The sequence below is a fragment of the Nomascus leucogenys genome, chromosome 15, assembly GCF_006542625.1.
Source record: "Nomascus leucogenys isolate Asia chromosome 15, Asia_NLE_v1, whole genome shotgun sequence".
NCBI classification, from domain to species: Eukaryota; Metazoa; Chordata; class Mammalia; order Primates; family Hylobatidae; genus Nomascus; species Nomascus leucogenys.
In genome coordinates this window covers 61,743,793-61,771,180 of record NC_044395.1, presented here as the reverse complement: position 1 = coordinate 61,771,180, position 27,388 = coordinate 61,743,793, and the positions used below count along the sequence as shown (strand labels likewise).

The 27,388-nt window shown below is 39.7% G+C and overlaps 1 protein-coding gene and 1 non-coding gene across 2 annotated transcripts; one reads left to right on the top strand and one right to left on the bottom strand.

Annotated features, from left to right (window-relative positions):
- The first annotated feature begins 99 nt into the window (after positions 1-99).
- Positions 100-26,794, top strand: SPCS2 (signal peptidase complex subunit 2). The gene is made up of 5 exons (XM_003254710.4): positions 100-252; positions 14,428-14,511; positions 15,151-15,311; positions 18,960-19,094; positions 25,907-26,794. The coding sequence occupies exons 1-5, from the start codon at positions 139-141 to the stop codon at positions 26,091-26,093; spliced, it is 681 nt and encodes a 226-aa protein (XP_003254758.1). The 5' UTR covers positions 100-138; the 3' UTR covers positions 26,094-26,794.
- LOC115830512 lies at positions 17,584-17,687 on the bottom strand. Its single transcript, XR_004026065.1, has one exon. It is a non-coding gene; the product is annotated as a U6 spliceosomal RNA (small nuclear RNA).
- Positions 26,795-27,388: the final 594 nt, after the last annotated feature.

The window sequence follows — 27,388 nt, the reverse complement described above, 5'->3', positions numbered from 1 at the left end:
CCACGTCCTCTGACTACTTCGCGCCAGCAAGCCCCAAACTACGGATCCCGATTGACTCCGCGCGGCGCGTCACGCTGTCAGCTCCAGCCAATCGGCTTCAGACAAGTCGGAGGGGAGGGAGACGCAGAGGCGGACAACATGGCGGCGGTAGCTACACAGAGCGGGAGAAGCGGTGGTAGCGGAGGCTGTAGTGGGGCTGGCGGTGCTTCCAACTGCGGGACAGGCAGTGGCCGTAGCGGCTTGTTGGATAAGGTGAGAAGCCGGTTCTTGGGAACAGTTGAATCCTGGGGAGGCATGGGAGGCGGCGAGCCCACCTTCCCATCCCCGTCTCCCTTATTTTCTACGGCCTTTTGAGGGGAGCCCTTGTGTGACCACTGTCACAACCCAACGCACGCTTGTAGCCTGCCCTTGCCCTCGTCACACTTCAAACCTGGACCCTGTTCTCTTTAGGACTTCTTCCCTTCTCGCAAGTGTTCTGGTCCTGGCCGCCACAGCTTTTTCGGTAATTTGATTCTTCGTGTCCATCGCTTTTCCCCTGGGGTGCTGGGTGCACTGTTGCCAGTGCCCATTTCACAGACACGGAAAACCGAAGCCCAAAGATTAAAGAATCAGTGTCCCCCAAACTCCCTAACCACCATCACCCTTGCGTGCTGCTACAGATTCCAAAGTGCTTCTTGTCCTTTTGCTTACTGAAGTTTTTAGGCGTTTTATTATGATAGGCGAATACTGAAAATATTTGAGTATTGACTATTCTACTGGGCTGACAAGAAGCCTTTAAGATTTTTCTTTTTTTCCTGTTGTTTTTCCCTGCCCTCTCCTCTCTTACTTCCACCTCCCTGTTTGCTACCAAGTGCCCTGCTGCCCGCTCATGCTTGCCGCTTTCCTCCCTCTGTTCATCCAAAAAAATTTTTTTAACTGCAGTCCTAGCAACAAGGGCTTAAAAGAAAAGAAAAAAAGGAAAACTGTCCCTGGGTTGGCCTTTCTTGCTCTTTGCACAGCATCTTGGAAGAAACAGTTGCATGGAGAATATCGTCCTAGTGTTGATTTTGCCTCTAATTAGCTTTGTGACCTTGAAATATGCTTGCTCTCTCTATATCTGTTTTCTCATCTGCAAAGTGAGAGATTTAGCCTTAAAATGAGGGACTTAACTCTAAATTCCCTTCCACTTCTCTCATTGTAGGGCCCTGGGCTGGTTTGATGAGAATTGTTAAGCATGGTGTCTTTAATATAGAAAGCAGAATTTTTGAATTTAATTGAAAACAGCTTTCAGACTTCCCTGTGCATAACACATGGTAGGTGCTTAAGAAATGAAAACATGATTATGTTGAGGGGTTAAGATCCAGGTCTTTTTACTTGTCTTTTTAAGTGTCATTGGTTTTGAAAGACATGGTTCTCACACTCTTCTCTTGTGAGAGGGGTCACACTCCGTTGCCCAGAATGGATCTTAGCTCACTGCAGCCTTGAACTCTTAAGCTCAGGTGATCTTCCCACCCCAGCCTCCTGAGTAGCTGGGACCACAAATGTGCACCACCACGCCTGGCTAAATTTTTTGCTTTTAACTTTTTTGTAGAGTCAGGGTCTTACTGTGTTGCCTTGGCTGGTCTCAAATTCCTGGGCCTCAAGTGATCCTCCCACCTTGGCTCCCCAAAGTGCTGGGATTACAGGCATGAGTCACCATGCACCTGGCCTCACACTCAAACCTTAAGATACAGAAACATATTCTGGAGGTTGGGATGGTAAATTGCTTCAAGACATGTGAGAGTATGGGGGAATTGATGGTCATTTGTGTACACAAATCCTTCCCTCTTGCTAGATAAGCACCTCATAGCCTGTGCTTACCTGCCCCACTAACTGCTCTTGCTCTTCCTTGCACTTGGATTATCATCAGCAAACATTAAGTGTGGGCATTCTGCTAAGGCAGTATGGAATACTATTATGGAATAGTGTATATGGCACCATTGTGTTATTGAAAGAACCTGGATGTGAGGATCATAAGATTTCAGCTTTGAAGTATTTCTGCTACTTGCTAACAGTATGAAGACTGGCAAGTCAATTAACCTTTCTTCATTTGGAATTTTGGAGTCTCTGGCACCTATATCACAGGGTTTTGGGAAAAACCAAGTAAGACAGTACACATTAATGATCTCCATTACCTGTAGTGTCCAGTACAGATGTGTGATGGTGGAGGAGTAAATCAAGAATCCTACTGTCAGAGAGCAGTCAGAATAGCCAAATCTAGAAGATGGGGTAATTGAATCTATTTAAGGAAGTATATGGTATATTCGCTCAAGTGTGTACTTGTTACAGAAGTTCAAATGAGAGAGTTAGAGTGAACCCTGCGAGCTTATTGATAAGAGTAAGAGCCTCGGCCGGGCGTGGTGGCTCACACCTGTAATCCCAGCACTTTGGGAGGCCAAGGCAGGCGGATCACCTGAGGTCGGAAGTTCAAGACCAGCCAGACCAACATGGAGAAACCCCATCTCTACTAAAAATACAAAATTAGCGAAGCGTGGTGGCGCATGCCTGTAATCCCACCTACTCGGGAGGCTGAGGCAGGAGAAACACTTGAACCCGGGAGGTGGAGGTTGCAGTGAGCCGAGATCACGCCATTGCACTGCAGCCTGGGCAATAAGAGGGCAACTCTGTCTCAAAAAAAAGAAGAGTAAGAGCCTCAAGGAAAGGCCTCATTCCTGAGGGTGGAATTGGCACCTTATTTGGGGGGGAAAAAGGAAAGACATGCCAGGTAAAAAAGTCTCGTTGAGTAAAGTTACACAGATGTGATGGTGTTTTATGTTTCTCAGGTATTGAGTTGACCAGAAGGCTCTCTAAAGAACTGTAGTGACAAGTAGATAGAATCTGATTAGGGAGGCCATGGATTGCTTGAAGTAGGAGAAGAAAGCTGTTGAAGGGTTTGAGACTGTGTAAAGTGGTTTTTAGGAAAACTCTTCAGATGGTTTGGAGAGATAGAAATTAGAAGACTTCTTAATAAGGCCGTATACACAGTAGTGTATAATATGTAATAAAAAGAGACAAATTTGAGTTCTAGTGCAGCATGTTATTAGGTTGGTGCAAAAGTATTTGCTGTTTTTGCCATTGAAAGTGATGGCAAAAACCACAATAAGTTTTGCACCTACCTAATAAAAGCCACATGACCTTGGATAAGTTATGTGATATTGCTGAATTTAAATTTCCTTATGTAAATATTGTGGACATTCATACATATTATAGGCTTGTTGTAAGGATCAAGTTGTATAGTGCTGGTAAATGTTCTTTGGGTCTTTTTGTTCGGTTTCCTCTGCCCTTTTTATTTTTATTTTTATTTTTATTTTTGGTAGAGACAAGGTCTCACGGCGTTGCCTGGACTAATCTTTAACTCCTGGCCTCAAGTGATCTGCCCACCTCAGCCTCCCAAAGTACTGGAATTACAGGCATGAGCCACCGCACCCAGCTCTGTTCCCTGTCCTTTGGAATCTACTAGAAGTAAATGTTCTTTGTAAAGGGCTGTCTGTGGTAAAAATAGAATGACAAGGTGATGAGAACCCCAACATGAGTAGCAGAAATAGATAAAAGGTCTCACAAAAGAGTGCTTGGAAAATTTAAACAATAAGTGAGGGACAGAAGAGAATAGTCAAGAGCTGCTTGAGTGTCTTTTCTTGGAAAACTTGGTTTCAGCCTTACATTGAACTGTTCCCTCTCTGAATTCCTCTAGCACTTACACTGCACATGGGAATTAAGCTGTCACTTAATATGACATACTATCTTGTATTATTTCACCAATTTGTATTTGCCCATTTTCCTGTGAGTGCTTTTCTATAGTGATCAACACAAGATAAGTACTTTTAGCGTTGAATTTCGCAGAGAAAAAACTTGAGATCTGCCACCTCAGTCTTCAGAAACAGCTTTAGAGGATGGTGCCTCTAATTGTTTGAAGACTGAGGGTACTGTGGGAGAAAACTTGGGGAAAAAAATGTTTTTCTCAGTGGAGCAGGATCTGAATGAATAGAGAGGCTTTTGCTCTGTGGGAATGAGAAGCTATTACCTTTAATATAATTTCTTTTTCTTTTTCTTTTTTTTTTTTTTGAGACAAGAGTCTCAATTTGTTGCAATCTCCACTCACTGCAACCTCCGCCTCCCAGGTTCAAACAATTCTCCTGCCTCAGTCTCCCGAGTAGCTGGGATTACAGGCATGCGCCTCCATACCCTGCTAATTTTTGTATATTTAGTAGAGATAGGGTTTCACCGTGTTGGCCAGGCTGGTCTCGAACTCCTGACCTCAGGTGATCCAATGGCCTTGGCCTCCCAAAGTGCGGGGTTTGCAAGCGTGCACCACCGCACCCAGCCTAATATAATTTATTTAATTTGATGTGTCTTGATTTGGGCAGGGATGGTTTTTATTTTATTTCTGCAGCTGTAGTTTCACTTGCCATAAAGAAGTGTAATAAAGAGATGCAAATATGCTTCTAGTTTTCCCTAAGCAGATGTGAATTTCTACTCTTATGAAACTGACTTTAAGAACACAGCAATTCTTGTTTCCTGATCTTAAAAATAAGTATGCAAATATAATCTTTCCGCCTCTATCACAGAATAACTTGACTTAGATCATTGCAGTATGTTATTTTGCCCCAAATACATCAAAGCATTTTCTTCTGCCTGGCAGTTATAAAGAAAAGCTGCTCACTTAATTTGTTTTGGCTATTAAAGTTGATATGTGGTGTTAAACCATGCTTTCCAGAAGCTATTATCTAGACCCTTTTAGCCTTATACCTGGATTTCTGTCTCCTGGCTGGCCTGTCAGCCTGATCTTAAAGCACAGCTTTAATCTGTTTACATCAGACTCCTTTGGGAATTAGTCAAAATTAACAGATTTTTGGACCTTTTCTTAGGCCTGAATATCTGCGTTTTTCTTCACATGTCTCTATTACCTCTGCATTTAACAGTTACGTCCAGGTTGAGAACTACTGGCTTAAATGATTTTTTGAAGTCTCTTCTGGTTCTGACATTTTAAGGTTTTTGTTTTGTTTTTAAAAGTTATTCTGCTTAATTGTGGTTTCTTTAAAATGTTTATAATGAAGAGATCCTGAAACTCATCTGATGCTTCAGCCTCATTTTGTAGACAAGGACACAAGCAAAGCAACTTGCCCAAGACCTCACAGTGAATTAGTAACACTTACAGAACCTGGCTCCCCCAGTGCTTAATCCAGTGCTCTTTCTTTACTCAGCACGTTGCTTCCCATACTAGGGTGTGCCTTGTGCTATCTAATGTGCTAGCTAATGTAGTAGTGGGATGAGCATCTGTTGTGAGGTGGAAGACCTAGGCTGTGGCCTTGGTTTTGTCACCTACCAACCATATGTCCTTAGGTGTCTCCTCTTTTACTCTACTGGAAGATATCTTAGCTTGTCAGACTTCCAGGTGATATGCTTGTGCCCTGTTACCTAGCTCTGACAAAGAAGATGAACGGTTTTATAACATTACTATAATTGTGTGTGTGTGTGTTTAATGAAACAAGGTGCTGGCCTTTTAATACTGTTTTGCAAACTGATCTTTATTAGCGTCTCAAAACTCAAATTTTATTTCGTCAAAATAAAAAGTATGTGTGTGTCAAAGGCCACTATCAAGAAAGTGAAAAAAGACAATCTACAGAATGAGAGAAAACATTTTCAAATCATATATCTGATAAGGGTCTAGCATCCAGACTATATAAAGAATTTTACAACTCAGTAATAAAAAGACAGCAACCTAGTTTTTAAAAGGGCAAAAGATGTAAATAGACATTTCTCCGTAGAAGACATACGAATGGCCCATAGCACATGGAAAGATGCGCAATATCATCAGTCATTAGAGATGCAAAGTAAGACCACAATGAGAAACCACTTCACGTCCACTAAGATTGCTATAATAAGGGGGAAAAAAAGGAAAATAACCTGTTTTGGTGAGAATACGGAGAAATCAGAATCTTCATATATCGCGAGCAGGGATGTAAAATGTGGTGGCACTCTTGGAAACAGTTTGACAGTTCCTCAGAAAATTCAACGTAAAGTTAACCATATGACCCAGCAATTCCACTCCTAGGTGTATACCCAAGAGAACTGAAAATGTGTGTCCACAGGAAAACTTGGCACACAAATGTTCATAACACAGTTATCATAATGGCCTAAAGGTAGAAAGTCTGTCAGCTGATGAATGGATAAATGCAGTGTGATATATCTATACAATGCAATATAATTTGACCGTTAGAATAAAGTATTGATACATACTACAATATGGATGAATCTTGAAAATGTGCTAAGTGAAAGAAGCCAATCACAAAAGGCCATATATACTATGACTGCATTCGTATATCCATAGAGACAAAGTAGATTGTTGGCTGCCGGGGGACAGGGGACAGGAATAAGATGTGACTGCTAATGGGTATGGAGTTTCTTTTTGAGGGTATGCATATATTCTAGAATTAGATAGTGGTGATGGTTGCATAACCTTGTGAGTATACTAAGAACCACTAAATTGGCATTATTTTTAAATAGTGAATTTTATAGTGTGTGAACTATATCGCAATTTTAGAAACTTATTTTTGTCTTTCATGGAGTAACCCTTAAAGTTTCAAATTATTATTTTTTTAAACTATGTATCGTGTAACACAGTGGTATCACAGACACTGATTACTTTAATACTATTATTTTAATTACTAATTAAAAGACTCACTATACATAGGTAGGTAGGTAGGTAGATAGATAGATAGATAGACAGACAGACAGACAGATAGATCTGCCTGCCCAGGTACCTTTTTCAGCTGTTGCCAGCACTGTTTCTCTGCTCTGATCTCCATCTTATCAAATTTCAATAGTAGTTTTTTATACTACTTAGCCTTTCAGTAGCATTTGACTTATTGATCACTTCTTTTTTCTTGAAGTATTTTCTTTACTTGGCTTCTAGGACACCACTTGCCCCCAGTTTTCCTCCTCCGTCAACTAGTCTCTGTTGTCTTCATTGTTCTTTGGTCTTCTTCCTGACCTGTGTAAATATTGCCGGTCCCTGAGCTTATGAGCTTATTACCCCTGGCCCTCTCCTCTGTCTACCCTCATCCCAAGGTGATAACCAATGTCATGGCTTAAATAACATGTAGAAGTTGCTGACTTCTACATTTATATTCTCAACATGGACCTTTCCTATAAGCCCCAGACTTTTCTGTCCAACTGCCTACTTGTCATCTCCACTTAAATGTCTAAAACGTGTATCAGGCATCAGTAGCCAGAGCCAATCTCTTGATTTCCACTTACCCCTCAAAGTGCTTCTCTCCCAGTCTTCTTCATTTCAGGTAGACACCTCCATTCATCTCATTTATTCAAACAAAAACCTGAGAGTTACCCTTGATTCTTCTCTTTGCTTTGTACTCCACAGCCATCTCATTGTTGTATTTTCCTGGCTGTACATCCAGAATCTGACCACTCCTACCTAGAGAGCTGTAGTAGCCCTTTCAACTGGTCTTCCAGCTTCTGTGCTTGGCTCCCTTACATTTTGTTCTCCACACAGCAGCCAGACTGATGTTTTAAAACATAGATCACTCACTCTCTTGCTGAAATCTCTCCAGTAACTTCCCATCTCAGTTAGCTAAACTCCAAACCCCTAATTGTGGCCTATTTTATAGCCCCTACATATTCTTGATCCTGCCTGTTTCTGTCATCCTCATCTGTCAGTTTCTACTTGAGTCATTATACTCTGGAAACCCTGGCTTTTCTGCTGTTCCTCAAACACGTTAAGCTTGGGGGATTTTGGTGTACTGTTTTCACTGGGACACTCCAGATTTTCTCATGGGTTACTCCTTTATTCAACTCTGCTCAGATGTTAACTATTTTCCCTCACTATTTTTTTAGTCTTTTTAAAAACCCTATTGCATTTTCTGTATAATCTTTTTTACAGCCTGGAATTATATGCATATTTGTTTACTTACTCTTTATCTTCCATACAAGAAGAAGCTCTTTGAGTGCAGAATTTGTCTTGTTTATGACTATATCCCTAGTGGCTAGAACAGTGCTTGGCACATAGCAAGCAGCCATTCAATATTAATTTAAAGAAAATAGTGTAATTGCCAAAAAGGTTGTGTTTAAAAATATTATTTTTTTCTTTTAAAAGATTGTCCAACACTGGAATGAATTGCTATTGAGAGGCTTGGCAGTTTCCTTAAAAAGAAAAAGAAACCAAGAAAAGTCATGTAACAGTTAATATTTTTTCCAGGCAGTAGGAGATGGATTTCAGATGAAACGGCTGTATGGTCCTATCCCTGAATTTGCACTCAGCTGCATTTTTCAGAACTGATTGCATGTAATTCTTAAATGGAGCATGTGATCTGCCACCTTTCTAGAATAAGGACTCATCACACATCTGTTCAATGTAGTACATTCCTAGCCAGTCTTCGTGCCATAATTCAGGTCTTCCTTGGCAGCATCCCTCTCTCTTCCAACCCTCCCCAGTCAGCTTTGCTGCAGATTGATATCCCTGAGGTAATAGGTAACATTTTATCCAAAATCTTTTTTGCAGATCCTTGAACCTATAGTGTGCCCTTGCCCCTTTATGTCTACTTCTTATCATTTAGCACTTAGCATAGTTTATAATTCATTGTAAGTATAGGATTTTCCTTAACTAAATTGTAAAGACCATTTTTTTTTGTATACCTAATTTCTTGTCTACCTATTGCAAAAGTAAGAAATTTATACTGGATGATTATGCCAACGATTCAGTCAGACTTTAGAAGATGTTAGTTGCTAGTATTGAAAGGATTGTTGACTACATTTCAGTTTGCTGGTAGAAGAAAATACTTCATTGTTGGAGCATTACTAATTAATATGTTGAATCAAGTTGTTTTAACTTTAAGCTCTTTTCAGCCTTAGATCTCACACTTACTGGGTTCAGTGGTGGGATGTTTAAGTCTTGGATCCAGTGATCTGGCCCTCAAAGAGCTTCAGTCATGTGGGCTTCTCTATTCATGGGCTGGGTTGATGTAGAAGCAGCCCTGTCACTGCTAAATGCAGTTTGTGGTGGAGTAGAGAAGGCAGTGTAAAACCTAGGAATCAGTTTCTCTGCGGTTGTCACTAATGTGCATGCTCATAATTTAATTAACACATGGTAATTTCCTAACTTCTAACTCCAGTGATGAATGCAGTCAGTAATAAGCACTGTTAAGCTAGTAATTTTCTTTGCAGTGTATCTTGGCCGTTTTTATAAAAAATAGATTGAAATTGAAGATTCAGTGTGTTGCTAAGAGCACAATCTCTTTGAGATACCATGTTTTTGCTGAATTGGGATCTAAATTAGATGACAGTGCACATTCTTAAGATAGACATCATTTTCTCCCCAAACTGAACATTTTCTTTTCTTGCTAAATATGTGTGTGTGGGGGGGCATATGGGTACTATATATTTCCAACTGAAATTGTAATCTCAGCTTCTGAGTTTGCCATCCGTTTTTATTATCTCCTTATTTTAGTTTAGAACTCCACATATACAAATGGGTATTTATCCTTTTTCCTCCTGTATTCTTCTTGGAAAATGACATGATGGCTCCAACAAGTCATCCAAGCCCTAGTTCTAGTAGGTGGTCATCTCTGTCTCTTCTCTTTCGTGTTCCTTATAACTAGTCTGTTACTAAGTCCTGCCAATTCTACCTCAGAATACTCCCTTTCAGTCCCCCTACTGCTGCTCTATTGAGCATTGAGGCTCTGCACTTACATCAGGCCCCATCTGCATCTCTATGTCCAGTGTTACTCCCCTCCAGATCATCTGCCAGGTTGCCACTAAAATAACTTAAAAAAAAAAAAACGTAAATTTGATTGTTATTCCCATGCTTAAAATACTCTCCATTGCCTGCTTCAGAATAAAGTTCAAGTTCTTTAGCCTAATAACTAGGAAATGATTTCTCTCGGATGCCTCATCTCCTGCTACTTTCCCCCTTTGCAGCTTCCGTCTACTTTCTAAACTGGGATAAAGGAGAAAAAAAGTTTATTTTTCTTAAAGCCATGCTCAGTTCTGTCTAAATCAGAACAGGGTCACCATTGACACCACTCTCACCCCTGGTAATTCTTCATCTCTCCAGTGTGAATTGAGGAATTCTTTGAGTCTTATTATCAAGCCAGGGAGCTTTATGAAGCAATCCACTCAGGTCTTTTATATCACTGCATAACTTCTGTTTTCACTTATTAAAATAAGAAAATTGAAGGTGTTCATGTTGTCATACTCAAAACAATTTTATTTTGCTGGACATATCCTAATGACCAAGGATTTTGTCCTTTTGTTTTTTGAGATGGAGTCTCACTCCATTGTCCAGGCTGGAGTGCAGTAGCACAATCACAGCTCACTGCAGCCTACACCTCCTGGGCTCCAGCCATCCTCCTGCCTCCGTCTCCCAAGTAGCTGGGACTATAGGTGGGCACTACCATGCCTGGATAATTTTTTAAATTAAATTTTTTTGTAAATATGGGATCTTGCTATGTTGCCCAGGCTGATCTCAGACTCCTGAACTCAAGCGATCCTTCCACCTTGGCCTCCCAAAGTGCTGAAGTTATAAACGTGTGCCACTGTGCCTGGCTTATTTTGTCTCTTTTTTTGATCCCACCCTATCCCTTTAAGTGTGGTGAGACGCATGGGGAACAGAAGGCTGTATTCCCTCAAATAAGTTAACTTGGAAAATGCCTTCCTGCATTGACTACATATCCTTCAGACCTGAGTTGTGTTTAATATCCTTCCTAAAGCACTTATGGAGTTCCTGACGCCATACCTTCAGTGAAGTGTCTTTGTAGAATTTTTTATTATTCAAATGTGCAGTGGAGAAACGTAACTGAAATGATTCTTAATGTTCTATTAAAGCTATCAAATGCCTGTTTTCTTTGAACTGGTTAGCCAGCCAGCTCTGGCTTCAGGTATGTTAGTCTGATAAAAATTGTCTTTATCTTGGCCGGGTGTGGTGGCACTTTGGGAGGCTGAGGTACGTGGATCACTTGAGGCCAGGAGTTCGAGACTAGCCTGGCCAACATGGTGAAACCCCATCTCTCTTAAAAAATATAAAAATTAGCCGGGTGTGATGACACTTGCCTGTAATCCCAGTTACTCCGGAGGCTGAGGCATGAGAATTGCTTGAACCCAGGAGGCGGAGGTTGCAGTGAGCTGAGATCGCGCCACTGCACTCAGCCTGGGTGACAGAGTAAGACTCTGTCTCAAAAAAAAAGTTGTCTTTATCTCTTCAGTGGGTGGTGTAGGGGAGTAATTTCTTTAAAATAGTACTTTTTGAGCTGTGTTTTCAGCCAAATTGCAGTTGGTTTTACATTGGTGGGGAGGTTCAACATTTTTGATGCCCTGTGAGTTTTGTGGTCCTATTCAAGATTAACATCTTTTTTTTTTTTTTAGGTTTTTAAAATGTTATTACCAGAGCTTGTTAGGAATCAAGATACATTGTACAGCTGTCACTTCAGGGATCTCTTTGTTTCCTATTCTTTTGTGTTTTTGATGGCTAGTAATTCCTTTCCTTGCACTACATGGGAAGGCAGTGTAGAATAATGAGAGAGCATAGGTTTTGAGTCCTGGCTTTACCACTTTCTACCTTTTACCTTTGGCAAGTTTTTTAAACCCTTAGTGTTATCTGTAAAAGGAGGATTTTAACTGTTCTTACCTTGTAGAGTTATTGTGGAAATTAAGTGAGATAGTATATATAAAATACTTAGCACATCCGTAGCACATGTTAGGCATTCAGGAAATGGTAGCTATGATTATACCTTCTGTCTGCCCTCCATCCCTTAAAGAAATTCCGTGAATAAGAACCAAGTGAGATCATTTTGCCCATGTTTATTTACATTTGCTAAATTTAAACTGGAGAGTAACATTTTAGAGATCTTTTCCCACATAAAAGAAACTAATTTTTGCTTTCTCTTTTTATTATTACAAAAGGAAAGCAATTTGCACTTAGTGTTGAGGAAGACAAAAATGAGGCAAAAAAAAAAAAAGATAGCTTTTAAAATACCCGAATTAGTAGTAGAGAGAACATGAGGAGCAGCATACATTTTAGTTGATGAGCAGTTTTTGAGCATGGTGAGAAATAATAATCAGAAAAAGAAGCACCTAATAGCAACTCCCCTTTTTCCAAATGGTTCTCTGTACTGTAGTAGAGACATTACTTGCTTCGAAATGGGCTGTGTTGCCGTAAAGTCAAATTATAACCTTTCTTGTGATTTCATGTAATTCACTGGAAATGTTTCTGTTCCACTTACTGAAGATTGCTTCTAGGTACCAGGCAGTGAAGTTAGAGCTGAGGCTGTTTCAATACATTGTAAAATGGCTGCTTCTGCATTTTATTCCCCCAAATTGGTTAAGACATTATCCTCTGACTTTTAAAGGCAAGTTTCTTTTCTGTGATGTGATGCAGGCAGTGAAGTGTGGCTAGGTGTCTGAGAATATGATTTTCCTGTTTTTGAATGACCCATAATTTTTAAATGACTTTATTCTGACTTTATTTCACAAATAATTCAAATGCTATGATGTATTTGGCTCTACAAGTTGGTTCTTTTGCATGTCTTCAAAGAGGGATTTACTTGACAGTGTAAATGAGCTATCTAGCTAGAAAGCCTGCTAATTTCTTTTTGGTTCAGTTTGTATCTTTAAAATTAGATGTCATGTTTGATTTGTAGGCTGGCAGTCAATAGTGCAGTATGCTGCCATGAGTAATTTTCTCAAAGAAAAATTTTTGCTTTTACAAGGCACCAAGGGGAAAAAAAAACTTGATTGATTTTTAATCACTTTAAGTATGGCTATTTTTAGCTCATGTTATTTCTCCCAACAAACTTCACAGAACAGGTTTTCTCTTTTGTATAATAATATATAGAATCACAGTTAAAAAAATCAAGGTCGATGAATTGTATTTCTGTAGTTGGTTAAAATCTTTACAATTTTTATCCCATCTCTTATTTTTTTTTTATTGTTTATTTATTTATTTATTTATTTATTTTCAGAGACAAGCTCTCACTATATTGCCCAGGCTGGACTCGAACTCCTGGGCTGAAGCTGTTCTGCCACCTCAGCCTCCCAAGTATCTGGGATGGCAGGTACTCACCACTGCCATCTCTTTATTTCTTATAGGCATTATCTTTGTACTTGTGCTCAATCTGAAAGATAAATACGACATTCTCTGTCTTTCAGTAAAATAATCCATTCTAAATCCAGATGAATTTTGGATTGCTTGCTGGTTTGTAATTTTTATGGAATACAATATTTGTTCACTTGATCTAAAAAATTAAGAGTTGGCCATTAATGGTCTACAAAAAACAGGTTTATCAGATTATTTGTAGCACCCTGTTCCTCTTAAGGAAGTATTTACTTAAATACTTGCATTTGAGAAAATTTTCTACTATGTAATATATTCACATGGTTAAAAAATTTTAAAGGCACACATAGAGTAGTCTTACTCCTCCCCGTATTTCTCTACCCTGATAAGATATCTGGATGTACCATAGTTTGTTTAACCAATCCCCTTGTAAATGAGCACTCGAGTTACTTCCAGCTTTTCACTATTACAGACAATGCTGCAGTGAGTAGCCTTGTGTATCATTTCACTTGTATTCAGTTATAGAAACATTCCCGGAAGTGGGAAGTTGAATTCAGGGTGCTAAATTGGCATTCGTAGGTGCTGTAACATTTTGAACTTCTACATGAGCAGTGAGTGAGAGAATTATTTGCCTCTGAATAGCAGTGTTTGGGAAACTTTCTAAACCTCTATAGATAAGGGAAATAGAAGCAGAGTTTGTCCACTCAACTCATGATGGGACTGAGTCTGAGACTTGGTTTGTAATTTAAAATGTAGTGTTGTTTCCAACAGGCTATCCTGGAATTGCTATCTTAAAGTTAAGACATGCTGGTAAAATAATAAATGTTGTTAGCTGACAAAGTGATATTAAAGGAGATCCTCCCCATTTTGTTAGTGTCTGTAAATTCATGTATCTGTATTTTCTGAGTTTTGTGGTCATAGAAGGAAAGAATGAACAAATAGAGTAATTTTCTATACTCACATTTCAGTAAAATGAAGGTGGGATATGCAAGTTTACACTTACAGTCTCTGCAGCCCATATGTGTTTTCTGGTTTCTGGGGTGGTTTTTATATTCTCTGCATGGAGACTGGCAACGTCAACATCACATGAGTACCACCTGACTCTAGTGACCTAGTCTCTTTCAATCTGATTTTTAATTGTTTGGTCTTTTTTGTTTGTTTTTAACTGCTTCTTGCAGGGCCACCCCATAGGAGTGTGCCCAGAATAGCCTGTTTTGTCTTTTAGTTCTGCAACATCAGAAGACAAAGAGTAAATATTATGTTTGCATGAGGGATGCTCTTAAAAAGTGGTTCATTTTACTTTCAGTAAGAGGCCAAGTTTCTTGATGCACAACTTTTTTGTTTTACAGTGGAAGATAGATGATAAGCCTGTAAAAATTGACAAGTGGGATGGATCAGCTGTGAAAAACTCTCTGGATGATTCTGCCAAAAAGGTACTTTCTTGAGGAGGGGTTGGTTAGTATCTATACAGCTGATGGCCATCTCTCCTGGAAAATCTTTTCCTTTTGTAACTTGGAGTAACCTTAGTTTTCAGTGTTAGAAATTGAGTCAGAAAGCAGTTTCTAAAATTTCTCACAGAAAAAGTCAGAGGAAGTGTGTTGAAATATCACCAACATGGCACATGTATACATATGTAACAAACCTGCATGTTGTGCACATGTACCCTAAAACTTAAAGTATAATAATAATAAAATTAAAAAAATATATAAATGTTGGCTATCTCAAGAAAGCTGGTAATTTTTTGTTTTTGAGATTAATTAGCCTAGAGCACAGACGGTTGAGAGAAGATAGGACATTCATTCATGATAAATCATCTCTCCATTTGTAAAAGTAAAACATTTCAACTGTGGGAAAGGTTGAGGAGTTTAAAGTTTTTATATGAGGGATTGATGAACTTTCTCTCTTGGTTCTTTATAGAAGGCTTGAGTTTTACTTGTTTGGTGTGGTAAAATCCCAACTGGAGGGAACTACTTGGTAATTCATATGATTCTTTTATCATGGAAATCAAGAATAAAAGCACATACTGGGAAGGAAGTATTCCTATTAGCTTGATTCCTTCTTTTTCTCACCAGGTACTTCTGGAAAAATACAAATATGTGGAGAATTTTGGTCTAATTGATGGTCGCCTCACCATCTGTACAATCTCCTGTTTCTTTGCCATAGTGGCTTTGATTTGGGATTATATGCACCCCTTTCCAGAGTCCAAACCCGTTTTGGCTTTGTGTGTCATATCATATCCTTTATTTATGCTCAGGTTGTTTTCTAGTGACTATTTTTTTAAATCTGCTGGTACTTCTGCGTACGAAAAACAAAACAGACTTGCATATTAGGGCTTGCTAATGTTAGAACTTAACATTATGAGCTATGATGCTTATATAGTAAATATCTATCAGTTTATATAGTAACTCATTAATATTTTATGTTTTGTATGGTTATTTTATCGTAATTCATTTTTTTATTAATGTAGAGGTTATTGTCCTAATATGAGCACTTAATAGCAAAACACATAGTAATAGTGAACCCAGCTCTTCTCATTTCTAGCCCAGAACCTTTCCCATTAGACGTGGCTGCTTCAAGCTACTCATTCTAGGATATTAGGAAAGGATCTGATTTTGGAGACTCAGATCTGTATCAAGTTTACTTGAAGCTGAGGAGCTGAACTGGAAAGTACTGAGCATGAGATACAAGTGTGGCTTGTATTACAGTGGAATTAAGAACTTATTCTGGAGCTAGAGAATATGGGTTTGAAATCCAAGGTATCTATGATCTTGTGCTAATGAAAATTTACTTATTTTTGAGATGATTTGAATACCACTCATTTATAAATATGGGTAGCATTCAGAATTATCATAAAGATTAAATGAGAGATTTTATATTGTATTTGATATATAATCATTTCCTTTCCCCTCTTTTTTATGATAAATGTTAAGATCATGGTTGTTGCCTACCCAGCTTGATTTTTTTTCTCAAGAAGTTGAATATAAAGAACTTAATTATACTTCACTATTAAAACAGATAATTTTGGTAGGCAGTTTACTTTTTTAAACAATGTTACCACTACCTGAATTTTGTTTTGTTTTGTTTTTGTTTTTTTTGAGACAGGATCTTACCCTGTCACCCAGGCTGAAGTACAGTGGTGTGATCATGACTCACTGTAGTGTCAGCCTCCTGGCTTGAGCAATTCTCCCACCTCAACCTCCTGAGTAGACGGGCACACGCCACCATGTCTGCCTAATTTTTAAATTTTTTACAGAGACAAGGTCCTACTATGTTGCCTAGGCTGGTCCCAAAACTCCTGGGCCCAAGCAATCCTCCCACAGTGCTGGGATTACAGGCATAAGCCACTGTGCCCAGCCAACCTGAAATATGTTTTAAAACTTCATGTTGGGGATTTATCTTCAGAGGCAGTTAGCAAACCTCTAATAAAGCAAATCCTAGTCAAAAATTGTATTATCCAGATTGCCCCACATAGCCCCCAGAAGTGGCACCAGGTGATCCTTGACTCCTTTCAGTAATCAGATTAATCATCCCAGTCTGAATTTTTCACTATTAAGGCAGTTCAAAAGAATAATATTCCATAGGTTCTAGAGACAGTTCCCAGGGGAATTCCAAAGAGATTTGACAATGATAGCAACATTATTACAAACATCTGGCCTCCCAAGAGAACTACCTTGATGGTAATTCATTTGTTTGGTTATATTTGTTTAATAAAACAAGGTCTTATTTTTGTCATGTCAGTTTTATTTGTAATAGTAGGGACCACCATTATAAATGTCTTCTGTTGCTGGGCATCGTGGCTCACACCTGTAATCCCAACACTTTGAGAGGCCAAGGCGGGCAAATCCCTTGAGCCCAAGAGTTCAATGCCAGCCTGAGCAACTTGGAGAAACCCTATCACTACCAAAAATACAAAAATTAGCTGGGCATGGTGGCACATGCCTGTAGTCCCAGATACTTGGGAGGCTGAGGCACAAGAATCACTTGAATCCAGGAGGCAGAAGTCACAGTGAGCCAAGATCCACTACTGCACTCCAGCCTGGGCGATAGAGCAAGACTCTGTCTCAAAATAAATAAATAAATTAGATAAAATAAAAAATAAATTAGCTGGGTGTGGTGACGCACACCTATAATCCCAGCTACTGAGGAAGCTGAGATGGGAGGATTGCTTGAGCCTGGGATGTTGAGGCTGCAGTGAGCTGAGATCACGCCACTGTACTCTAGCCTGGGTGACAGAGTGAGACCCTGTCTCAAAAAAAAAAAAAAAGTCTTCTGTATCCTAGACTACATATATCCTTCATCTCTAAATCTCATGATAATTCTAAAATATCAGTATTATCCCAATTTTAAAGGTAAGGATACTAAGACTTGGGGAAGGAAGTTATTATGATTATACTGATTAAAGGCCAAGATTTAAATCTAGGATTATCTCTACTCTAAAGTCCATATACTTTGCACTATATTTTCCTGCCTTTCCTGTTCATGAAATTTATCTATTTTTTAACTCTTTTTTAATGGAATGCTTCATGAATTTGCCGGTCATCCTTGTGCTAGGGCCATGCTAACCTCTGTATCATTCTAATTTTAGTATATGTGCTGCCGAAGCGAGCACTGTTCATGAAATTTATTTTTATTTTATTTATTTTATTTCTATTTTTTGAGACAGGGTCTCACTCTGTTGCCCAGGCTGGAGTGCAGTGGCACAATCTTGCCTCACTACAGCCTCTGCCTCCTAGGTTCAAGTGATTCTCCTGCCTCAGCCACACAAGTAGCTGGGATTACGGGTCTGCACCACCACATCCAGCTAATTTTTTTGGGTTTTTGTGTGTGTGTGTGTGTTTTTTTTTTTGAGACAGTCTTGCTCTGTCACACAGGCTGGAGCACAGCGGCACGATCTCGGCTCACTGCAACCCTGCAACCTCTGCTTCCTGGGTTCAAGCCATGCTCGTGCCTCAGCCTCCTGAGTAGCAGGACTACGGGCATATACCACCACGCCCAGCTAATTTTTGTATTTTTAGTAGAGACATGGGGTTTCACCATGTTGGCCAGGCTCGTCTCGAACTCCTGACCTCAAGTGATCTGCCCACCTCAGCCTCCCAAAGTGCTGGGATTACAGGCGTAAGCCACCACGCCTAGCCTTAATTTTTGTATTTTTAGTAGAAATGGGGTTTCCCATTGTTCCCTGTTGGCCAGGCTGGTTTCAAACTCCAGGTCTCAAGCAATCCACCTGCCTCGGCCTCCCAAAGTGCCGGTATTAAAGGTGTGAGTGAGCCATCGTGCCCAGCCTTGTTTATGAAATTTAAATGGCACAGTATACACAAAGCTCTTATGCCAGTTTTTGGCAAACTATAAGTGCTTATTATATATGGTACTTAATACTGTCAAAAACAATATAATAATAAGTCTATATGCATATAGGAAGTAATTGTAGTACTATTTGACATACTCTCTTATAGTAAACTATTTGGGTCACTTTTCTTCTCTTCTGATAACCCTTAAAATCAGTTGAACATGGTCAAGTCCACTGGGACTATTCGTTGTTTTTTATAAAGAAATAAGCACTATTACAACAAAGTCTTGACAAACTAGGTATCTTATTATACATGTTGTCTTTGAACATAAAGATGAGAGCTAGTTTATGCTCTGTATCTTTTTCTTTTCTTCCTTTCTGAGGTGTTTGCAGAATTAACCAGAGAGAGCCTTGCTTCTCTTGGTACATAAACATAAGGATGAAAATGAAATAGCTAAATTTTCAGTGTTTTGGCAGCAAGACAAAGCTGTCTTCTTTAGGACTATCATTATGAAAGTTTTTATATCTGTTGCTTGTCAATTTGTGTTACTTCTCTTTTATGTTTGGGTATTTTCCCCTTAACTTTATTTGAACCTATTTTGTGATGATGGGGATTCTGACCATTTATACCTCATATAAGGAGAAGAGCATCTTTCTCGTGGCCCACAGGAAAGATCCTACAGGAATGGATCCTGATGATATCTGGCAGCTGTCCTCTAGTCTTAAAAGGTATGACTATCCTCACAGATTTTTAAATCCTGTTGTTGGATTTGCCCTGGCGTGTTGTCATTATCAACAGAAGACTTACTATGTGCCTACTCTATGTGGATCATAGGGCCAGTCATATAAAATGAAGAAAGGAGTATGGATGATCTCGAAGGTTTGTCCTAGCCCTGTAGTTCTGAGATTGCATTATCACAGAAATGCCCTGAGGATAAACTGTGGGAGAAGGTACTTTTTCCTGTGGCCACTTAACAGAGACGATTAAGCGTACAAAACTATAAAGGCCAAAGATGTGAGATCAGTTATCTTTGAAGAACTCCATTAGCTTCTGTGTCTTCTATGATCCTGTCTTCTCTCCATGAATACAATCAAGAACACCTGGAGCAGTGCACTGGGCAACTCAAAGCACAATCTAGAGTCTGTTTCTGACCAGTGTTAGGTATAACTTTGTGCAGCTGACACACATGTGTTTTGTAGGTACCAAGAACTAGGTTGATCTTCCAGTTCAGTTTCTTTCTAGCTGTATAACTTTGGGTAAATTGTATAAATTATCTGAGGTTTACTGTGGTCAAAAATGATGCCTGGAGTTTCTGGGAAAATGAAATACCAATTGTAATAATAGCAAATGTTTATTGAACATTTACTGTATGTTGGGTATTCTGCTAAATGCATTATCTCATTAAGTTTTAGAACACTCATTTTATAGATAAGAATACAGGCCCAAAGGTTAAATCAACTCTTCCAGTATCATATAGCCCAAAAGTGGTAGAGCAGGAATTCCAGCCCAAGTTTGAAAGCAGAATTCATACTCGTAGTCACTATCTTAAAAACCTATTATACTTAACTAGTGCATAATAGACCCACAAATTGTAAGTACAATTATTTATATATGAAGTTAAGTGTAGCATCTGTGCCATACAGACTGTCTCATTGCCAACTTGTAGAGGCGCCTATGAGAAAGGGAAGCAGACCTTCATTCTGTTGTTGCAGCTGAGTTTTTGCTTATCTCCTGACAGGGCTTCTAGCTGCCCTTTGGCCTCAGCCATCATAATCTGCATCCTCTACCAGGCCACTGAAGCAGAGTTGCAGAATTCTAAAACCTAGCAGCATTATAATTTCATTATTTTTATTCTGACTTTTGTATTTTTTAAGAACTTTTATATAATTCACCTACCATTTAAAGTGTACAGTTCAAAAGTATCTAGTAGTATTTACAGATATTTGCAACCATTATCACAGTCAATTTTAGAGCATTTTCATCACCTCAAAAAAAAACCTCTGTACTCTAGCTAATCACTTCCCTATCCTCCCACTTCCCCAAGCCCTGGGCAACCACCAGTCTACTTTCTCTGTTCTCTTTTATGGACATTTCATGTGAATGGAATCATGCAATATGTGGTCTTTTATAACTGGGTTCTTTCACTTAGCGCAATTACTTCCTATATATACTGTACACAAGGTTCGTTCATGTTGTAGCATGTATCAGTACTTCATTCCTTTCTATGGTCAAGTAATATTCCATTTTGTTTATCCATTTGTTAGTTGACAGACATTTGGGTTGTTTCTACTTTTTGGCTATTATGAATAATGTTGCTATACATATTTGTGTACATGTTTTTAGGTAGACATGTTTTCATTTCTCTTGGGTAATACACCTAGGAGAAGACTTGTATGGTATGCTAACTCTCTTTGTTTGAGGAACTGCCAGACTGTTGTCCAAAGTGGCTGCCCTATTTTACAGTCTCACTAGCAGTGTACAAGGGTTCTGATTTTTTTCACGTTTCCTGCTGATTTTTACCAACTGCCATATTGTTGGTGGAGTGGAAGTGTGAATGTTCTTGCTCTGTTCCCGGCTTTCTGCTGATGTCTTCTCCCTCCCCCACCTCACAGACTGATTTAGTAGCTTAACAGTGGCTGATTCTGATGTCTTATTTCTACTGCCAGGTCATGTGATGTGAAAATGGCAATGAAAGGTTTCACAGACTACTAGTTGCCATGTGCAGACAACACAAGCTATGTGACTCTCTCGCAAAAAGTGATTTTGTCACTCCCCAGCACATTCATTATACAGTCTAAACTCCTTCAGCATATGAAGTATTACAGCATTCATCCCCTAGTGACATCTCCAGCTTTCTTTTATGCCCCTCTCAAAATGCATTCTCTTACTCTGGCAATATTATGGAATTTGCAATATGCTAAGTTATCCAAGTTTCCCAGTGACCCTGTACCTTTAAACATATTATTCTCTCTGGTGTAGCTATCTTTCTGTAACCTGGCTCACTCCTACTTCCAAGAAGCCTTCCCTGACATACCTTAGTCTTCCTTAACATGCCTTAGTCTAAATTAGGTGGTCCTAGATCTTCTTTTTTTTTTTTTTTTTTTTTTTTTTTTGAGACGGAGTTTCACTGTTGTCACCCAGGCTGGAGCGCAATGACGCGATCTTGGCTCACTGCAACCTCCTCACCTGGGTTCAAGCAATTCTTCTGCCTCAGCCTCCTGAGTAGCTGGGATTACAGACCCACGACCACACCCGGCTAATTTTTTATTTTTTGTAGAGATGGGTTTTCACCATGTTGGCCAGGCTGGACTTGAATTCCTGACCTCAAGTGATCGCCTAGCCTCGGCCTCCCAAAGTGGTGGGATTACAGGTGTGAGCCACCACGCCCAGCCCGTCCTAGTTATTCTTAAAAGCATTTATGCTTACCTCTGTTAGTTACCACATGGAGCTATAATTATTTACTGTCTGTGTCTCCTCCTGGGCCCGCCCCCTCCTCCAAAGTGTGAGCTCCTTTACCATTCACTACACACTAGAAACCTAAGCCCAGGCAGGACTTTCTCACTCACCCCTTGGTAACCAGACCCAGCCCCGGGCCTGGCGTGGCATATTTTGTTATGTGAATGATTGACATTCATCTGGGCTGGGCTGCAGCCTTGGCCTCCTAATTAGTCTTTGCCTGCAGCCAAGTCATTGTCAGCCATCCACAAAGTCCCCTATAACCTAGCCATCTCTATGTACATTCCCTTCTCTTTCTTACCCTAAGTGAAACCTGACCATAACCCCTGAGGACATATTTCCACTGCAGACTGCAAGTGGTGGCTGATGTTTCTCTCACAGCCTTCATTACTCTGGTACTACAGGTAGAGATGGGTCTCCCCTTTGCAGCTTCCAATGCCTCCTCTTCCCTAAAACCCTCCCTTTGAATGCATGTCATCACATTGTGCCACTTCTATGCCTCTTCCTTGCAGTTAAACACACACCTACTCTTTTGAAGATAATTCCTGTCTCATTGGCACTCTCTCTAACATTTGTCCTTTCATAAGTCTTGGTGATTGCCATATTCACATAGATGGTTATTCTAGTAACTTGGCCTCTCAGTTTTACTTCCTTTCTTCCCATTATCCTGTTTTCTATCATGCCTTAAACATTTATTTTCGTAGACATACCCTAGTAGACCTTGCAATTAATAAGACCAAATTACCTTCAATAATTTCAGTTTTAAGTATCCCACCCTGACCATTGCTTCCTGTTGCTCTAATTTATTTCCTTCTAGTTCTCTTGTCACAGCATTTCTTCAGCCCCGGTGGCATCTGTAACCCACTTCAGTTCCTCCTTACCTGGCTTAGATTCCGTGACACTTCTGTAGTCCAGTTACTCTCTCCCTGTCCTGGAGGATCTTTCATATCTTCCCTATCCTCAAACCTCCTAGGCCTCCTCCCCCATCTTTACTCTCAGTTTTTTGTTGTTGGGAAGATAGAAGCCATCATAAGTCTACCATCACTACTCACCTACTTCCAAGTACCTATCTAAGGCCTTCCCTCCCTTGAGTCTATGGGATTCTATCCCTTCTCTCTTACTTGATGTTTCCCTCTCTGCTGGATCATTCCCTCTGACATATAAATATACTGTAATTTCTCCCAACTGAAAAAAAAAAAAGGTTTCTTTCCCCTTCTGCTCCTCACACAGTCTCCTCATTTCTCTGCTCTCCTTTTCTTCTTGTGCTATCACCTGGATCTGCTCTTGTCTTCTTTACTTGACCTGTCAGCAGCATTTGACATAGCTAATTACCCTTACTTTATAATACTTTTTTTTTTTTAACTAGGCTTCTCAGATACCACATGCTTCTAATTTTCTTCTTACCTTAATGTCTGTTCCTCAGTCTCCTTTGTGATTCTTCATCTCCCATTTTTTTCTGAAATGCCACCAGGGCTTGTTCTGGAACCTCTTCTCTATGATGAAGATCTCTAAATTTGTATTTTCATCCTTGACCTCTTCTCTGAACTCTAAATATATTCCAGCATTCTGTTTGATGTTGGATCCTAATAGGCATCTCAAAGTCAACATGTCCAAAACCTAACTCATCTCTCCCTCATCCAAACCTGCCCTTCCGCTCAGTTTTTCCCACTTCAATAAATGGCAGTGCTGTCCTTACAGAGCTCTGGAGTCATTTTGACTCCTCTTTCTCAGTCCTTCTTTAGTCTGTCAGCAAATCCTGTTAGCTCCACCATCTAAATGTATTGTCTGACCATTTACCATCTCCACTGCTACCATCCTCTCTCACGTATGTTACTTTAATGATGTTCTTTTTTTGTTTTGTTTTTTTGAGACAGAGTCTCACGCTTTCGTCTAGGCTGGAGTGCAGCGGTGCGATCTCGGCTCGCTGCAAGGTCTGCCTCCTGGGTTCACACCATTCTCCTGCCTCAGCCTCCCAAATAGCTGGGACTACAGGCACCCGCCACCACGTCTGGCTAATTTTTTGTATTTTTAGTAGAGAGGGGGTTTCACCATGTTAGCCAGGATAGTCTGGATCTCCTGACCTCGTGATCTGCCCGCCTTGGCCTCCCAAAGTGCTGGGATTATGGGCATGAGCCACTGCGCCCAGCCTACTGTAATGATGTTCTAATGGACTTCTGCAGCCCTCTCCCCACCCATAGTCTATTCCCAGGACAGCAAGCAAAGTGATCCTTTTGAAACATAAGTCAGATCAACTCAGTCTTTTGCTCAAAACTCTCTCAGAGAAATCGCCAAAATCCTAAGGGTGGCTTGGAAGTCCATACATGTCTATTCTCTGCACTCCACACACCTATGCAAACATACCCTCATCTCCTGTGGCTCTCATCCTCTCCCACTTCATTCTGTTCATATTAGGCCCCTTTCTGTTCTTAAGACATTTCAGGCATGTTCTTGCCTCAGGGCCTTTGCACTCGCTGTTCCTTTTTCCTGGAACATTCTTTTTCCAGATAGCTTATTCTCTTATCTTTCTTGGCTTTGCTCAGACATCTGCTTAGTGAAGGCTTTTCTGCGCATCTATTTAAGAGAACATCTTATTTTTTTATACTGTTTCCTCACACTAAAATGAAAGTCCCAAAAGGCAAACATTTATATTATGTTCACTGCTGTATGTCCTTACCATCTAAAACTGCCTGTCACATATAGGTAGGCTCAATAAATAGCTGAATTAATGAACATTTCTAAAATGTATCAGGTCACAACTCATCAGATCGTGGACTGCCACCAAAGCCATGTAACTGAATAAAACTGGGCACAGAAGTCTAAAAATTACTGTGATATCAATTAGCAGCAGTTGGTCAGAACTTGAGAAAATCTTTTGAGGTGTTGAAAATAGTTAAACGAACTTCACTACTAGCTCTCCAAGTTGGGAGTTACTGCCTAGACCAACAATTATTGAGGAGCTGTGATCTTTTGAGCACTAGTTAATGATAGGCACTGTTTTAGTCATGACAGTAATCCTAAAAGCAGGTGGAAGTTCTCCCATCTTAAACATGCAGAAATAGAGCCTCAAGAAACTGCTTCATTTAAAGATAATACTAGCTTGACAATCCACTGAATATGTCCTGATAAATGGAAACAGGGTGGGGGATGTCAGCCTACCAGTAATTGGTGTCATTAAACCCTCTTGAATGAATGGACATAGTAATGGCCTTCAGCGTACCTTAAAGTATAGCTAAGGAATCTCTGGAGTTCATGTAGTAAAGCAGTTGGCATCCCTGGCCTGGGATCAGAGTAAAACCTGGAGATAGACTGATTACAGAGTGCAAGGACTAGGCACCCTGGGATTGGAGAGCATCCTTGAAAGCAAGGGTTCTTCATTTATTTATAAAAATCTGATTGCCTACTAGAAACCCAGCTAAGAGTATGAAACAATTAAGACAAAAATCTTTGCTCAGGAGTCTCCTAGACAATCCTGATTCAAGCACCAGAAACAAAGGGAAAAGAAACCTCCCAGGCTAGTGAAGAACACAGTACATATCATGTCAACAGATAGGTAATTTTGTTGATACCATAGGAGCCTATTATTAGGCCTGGCATATGACAGGAGGTCACTATTTGAGTTGAATATTGATTGATGGTACTGTGGAAGACAGAGGAAACACATCTGACCCAGATTGGGAGGCTTTCCCAGAAAAGTTTATGCCCAAGTATAGTGTTAACAAATAAGAACTTCTCAGGTGAGATAGGGGAGAAGAGTCTGCTAGGAAAAACTGTCTAGCATGGCAAATACGAAGTCCAGAGATGAGAGAAGATGGTCCACATGGTTTAAAGGTCTACAACAAGGTAAAGGAGGTACACAGTAATTAAAGCAGGAAAGATATGTCAACACCTAAGAATCAGAACTAGTATCTTGAAAAGTTAGGAGCCCTGGGGTTTTGTTTTTGCTTTTGCTTTTAAAGGATGCGTTTGTTCCCTGTATCATCGTGCCCAGCTTACTCCTTTTCTTCGGAAACACTTGGTGCCGTATTGTTACTGGTTGAATCTCTGTGTTTGGTTTTCAATTTGTTATCTTTGCCCCCATGCTTAGGTTTGATGACAAATACACCTTGAAGCTGACCTTCATCAGTGGGAGAACAAAGCAGCAGCGGGAAGCCGAGTTCACAAAGTCCATTGCTAAGTTTTTTGACCACAGTGGGACACTGGTCATGGATGCATATGAGCCTGAAATATCCAGGCTCCATGACAGTCTCGCCATAGAAAGAAAAATAAAGTAGCCAATTCTAAAAGTAGCCCTCTTTCTCCTGGATCTTGCTGAATTACTGGCTTGGAGGATGGGGGAGATAAAAAGAACTTAAAATGGGTAAAGTAAGAAATGTTAAAAAGTCCCTGTTTTGTCCTGAAATTTTAGTCTATTCTGGATAAATAGGATTTTCTGACACAGATATGAGAAGTTGTAGCTCTGATGTCTAGCTGTAGTCTCCTTGATCTGCTGATTGCATTATTTTAATTTGCTTTTCTGGGAAAGCAGTTTTGCTAAAAGCTGTACAGACTTTTTCTTTTGTACCTAGCAGTACTTTATATAGTATAGCTTTGGGCCATGTAGCATTTTAAGACTCAATTTTAAAAAATTATTAATCTGTTGCTGACTCTGTTAATTCCTATTTCAATATGTGTTTCCTTGAAGAATTCAGGATACAACTTCTTGTGTATGACAGCTTTCCTTCACACACTATTTTTGTGGGTGTGTATATATCTGATTTGGGGAGAATTTAAAAAACACATAGCTTTTTAATTTGTTTGAAACAGACTTTCTGCCTGTTACATTTTGTGCTTTTAACCAATTAAAGAAGCCAATGGCATTTTAGTTTTATATTGTGTTTTCCACTAGTATATCCCTGTTGATTTGTTTGTGCCTTTTATTAACTGCCATTTTCTAAAATTTTTTTCAATAAAAGGAAGGAAGATGTGAAAAAAATGGAGTCATAGTCTTGATGGAGGGAACAGAGAAACAAGTGTTAACATCTTTCTACTGTAGGTTTTTTTCATTTTTAGGCTATTTTACTTGTCAAAGGCCCCTGAGAACCTGTAGCTGAGGAACTCTTAGCTTTCCAGTGATAACAACAATAATACCAACATTCTGTACTTATTTTGTGCCAGAAATGCTCCAAGTACTTTACATGTGTTAATAATGCTCACAGCAATCCTAAGAGGCAGGTGCTGTTATTATCCCCATTTTACACATGAGGAAACTGAGATACAAAAGTTAAATAATTGTCACACAGCTCGTGATAGAACTGGGATTCAAACCTGGGGAGTCTGGTTTCAGAGTTTGTGGTCCTGCAGAGACAAAACAGCAGCTTTTCCAGTATTTTCCCAGTATGGTCAGAGAAGACATGGGTGCTTGCCAAGATCCTTTGACCTTTAGGAATATTTCCCTACAGCCTTAGAAAACATCAATTCTGGCTGAGCCTAGTACCCAACACTATATTCAGTTTGTAAGAAATTACCATTACCACATTTCCTGTTTGTCTTGGAAAGGTTGTCCTATCTAGCACCACACAGTAGGGAA

Bases quoted from the DNA above. Each gene is read 5' to 3' on its own strand.
- SPCS2 (XM_003254710.4), top strand. From the start codon at position 139: ATGGCGGCGGTAGCTACACAGAGCGGGAGAAGCGGTGGTAGCGGAGGC. The intron at 14,512-15,150 runs GTACTTTCTTGA...TTTTCTCACCAG, and splicing joins TGGATGATTCTGCCAAAAAG to GTACTTCTGGAAAAATACAA. The intron at 19,095-25,906 runs GTATGACTATCC...CCCCATGCTTAG, and splicing joins CTGTCCTCTAGTCTTAAAAG to GTTTGATGACAAATACACCT.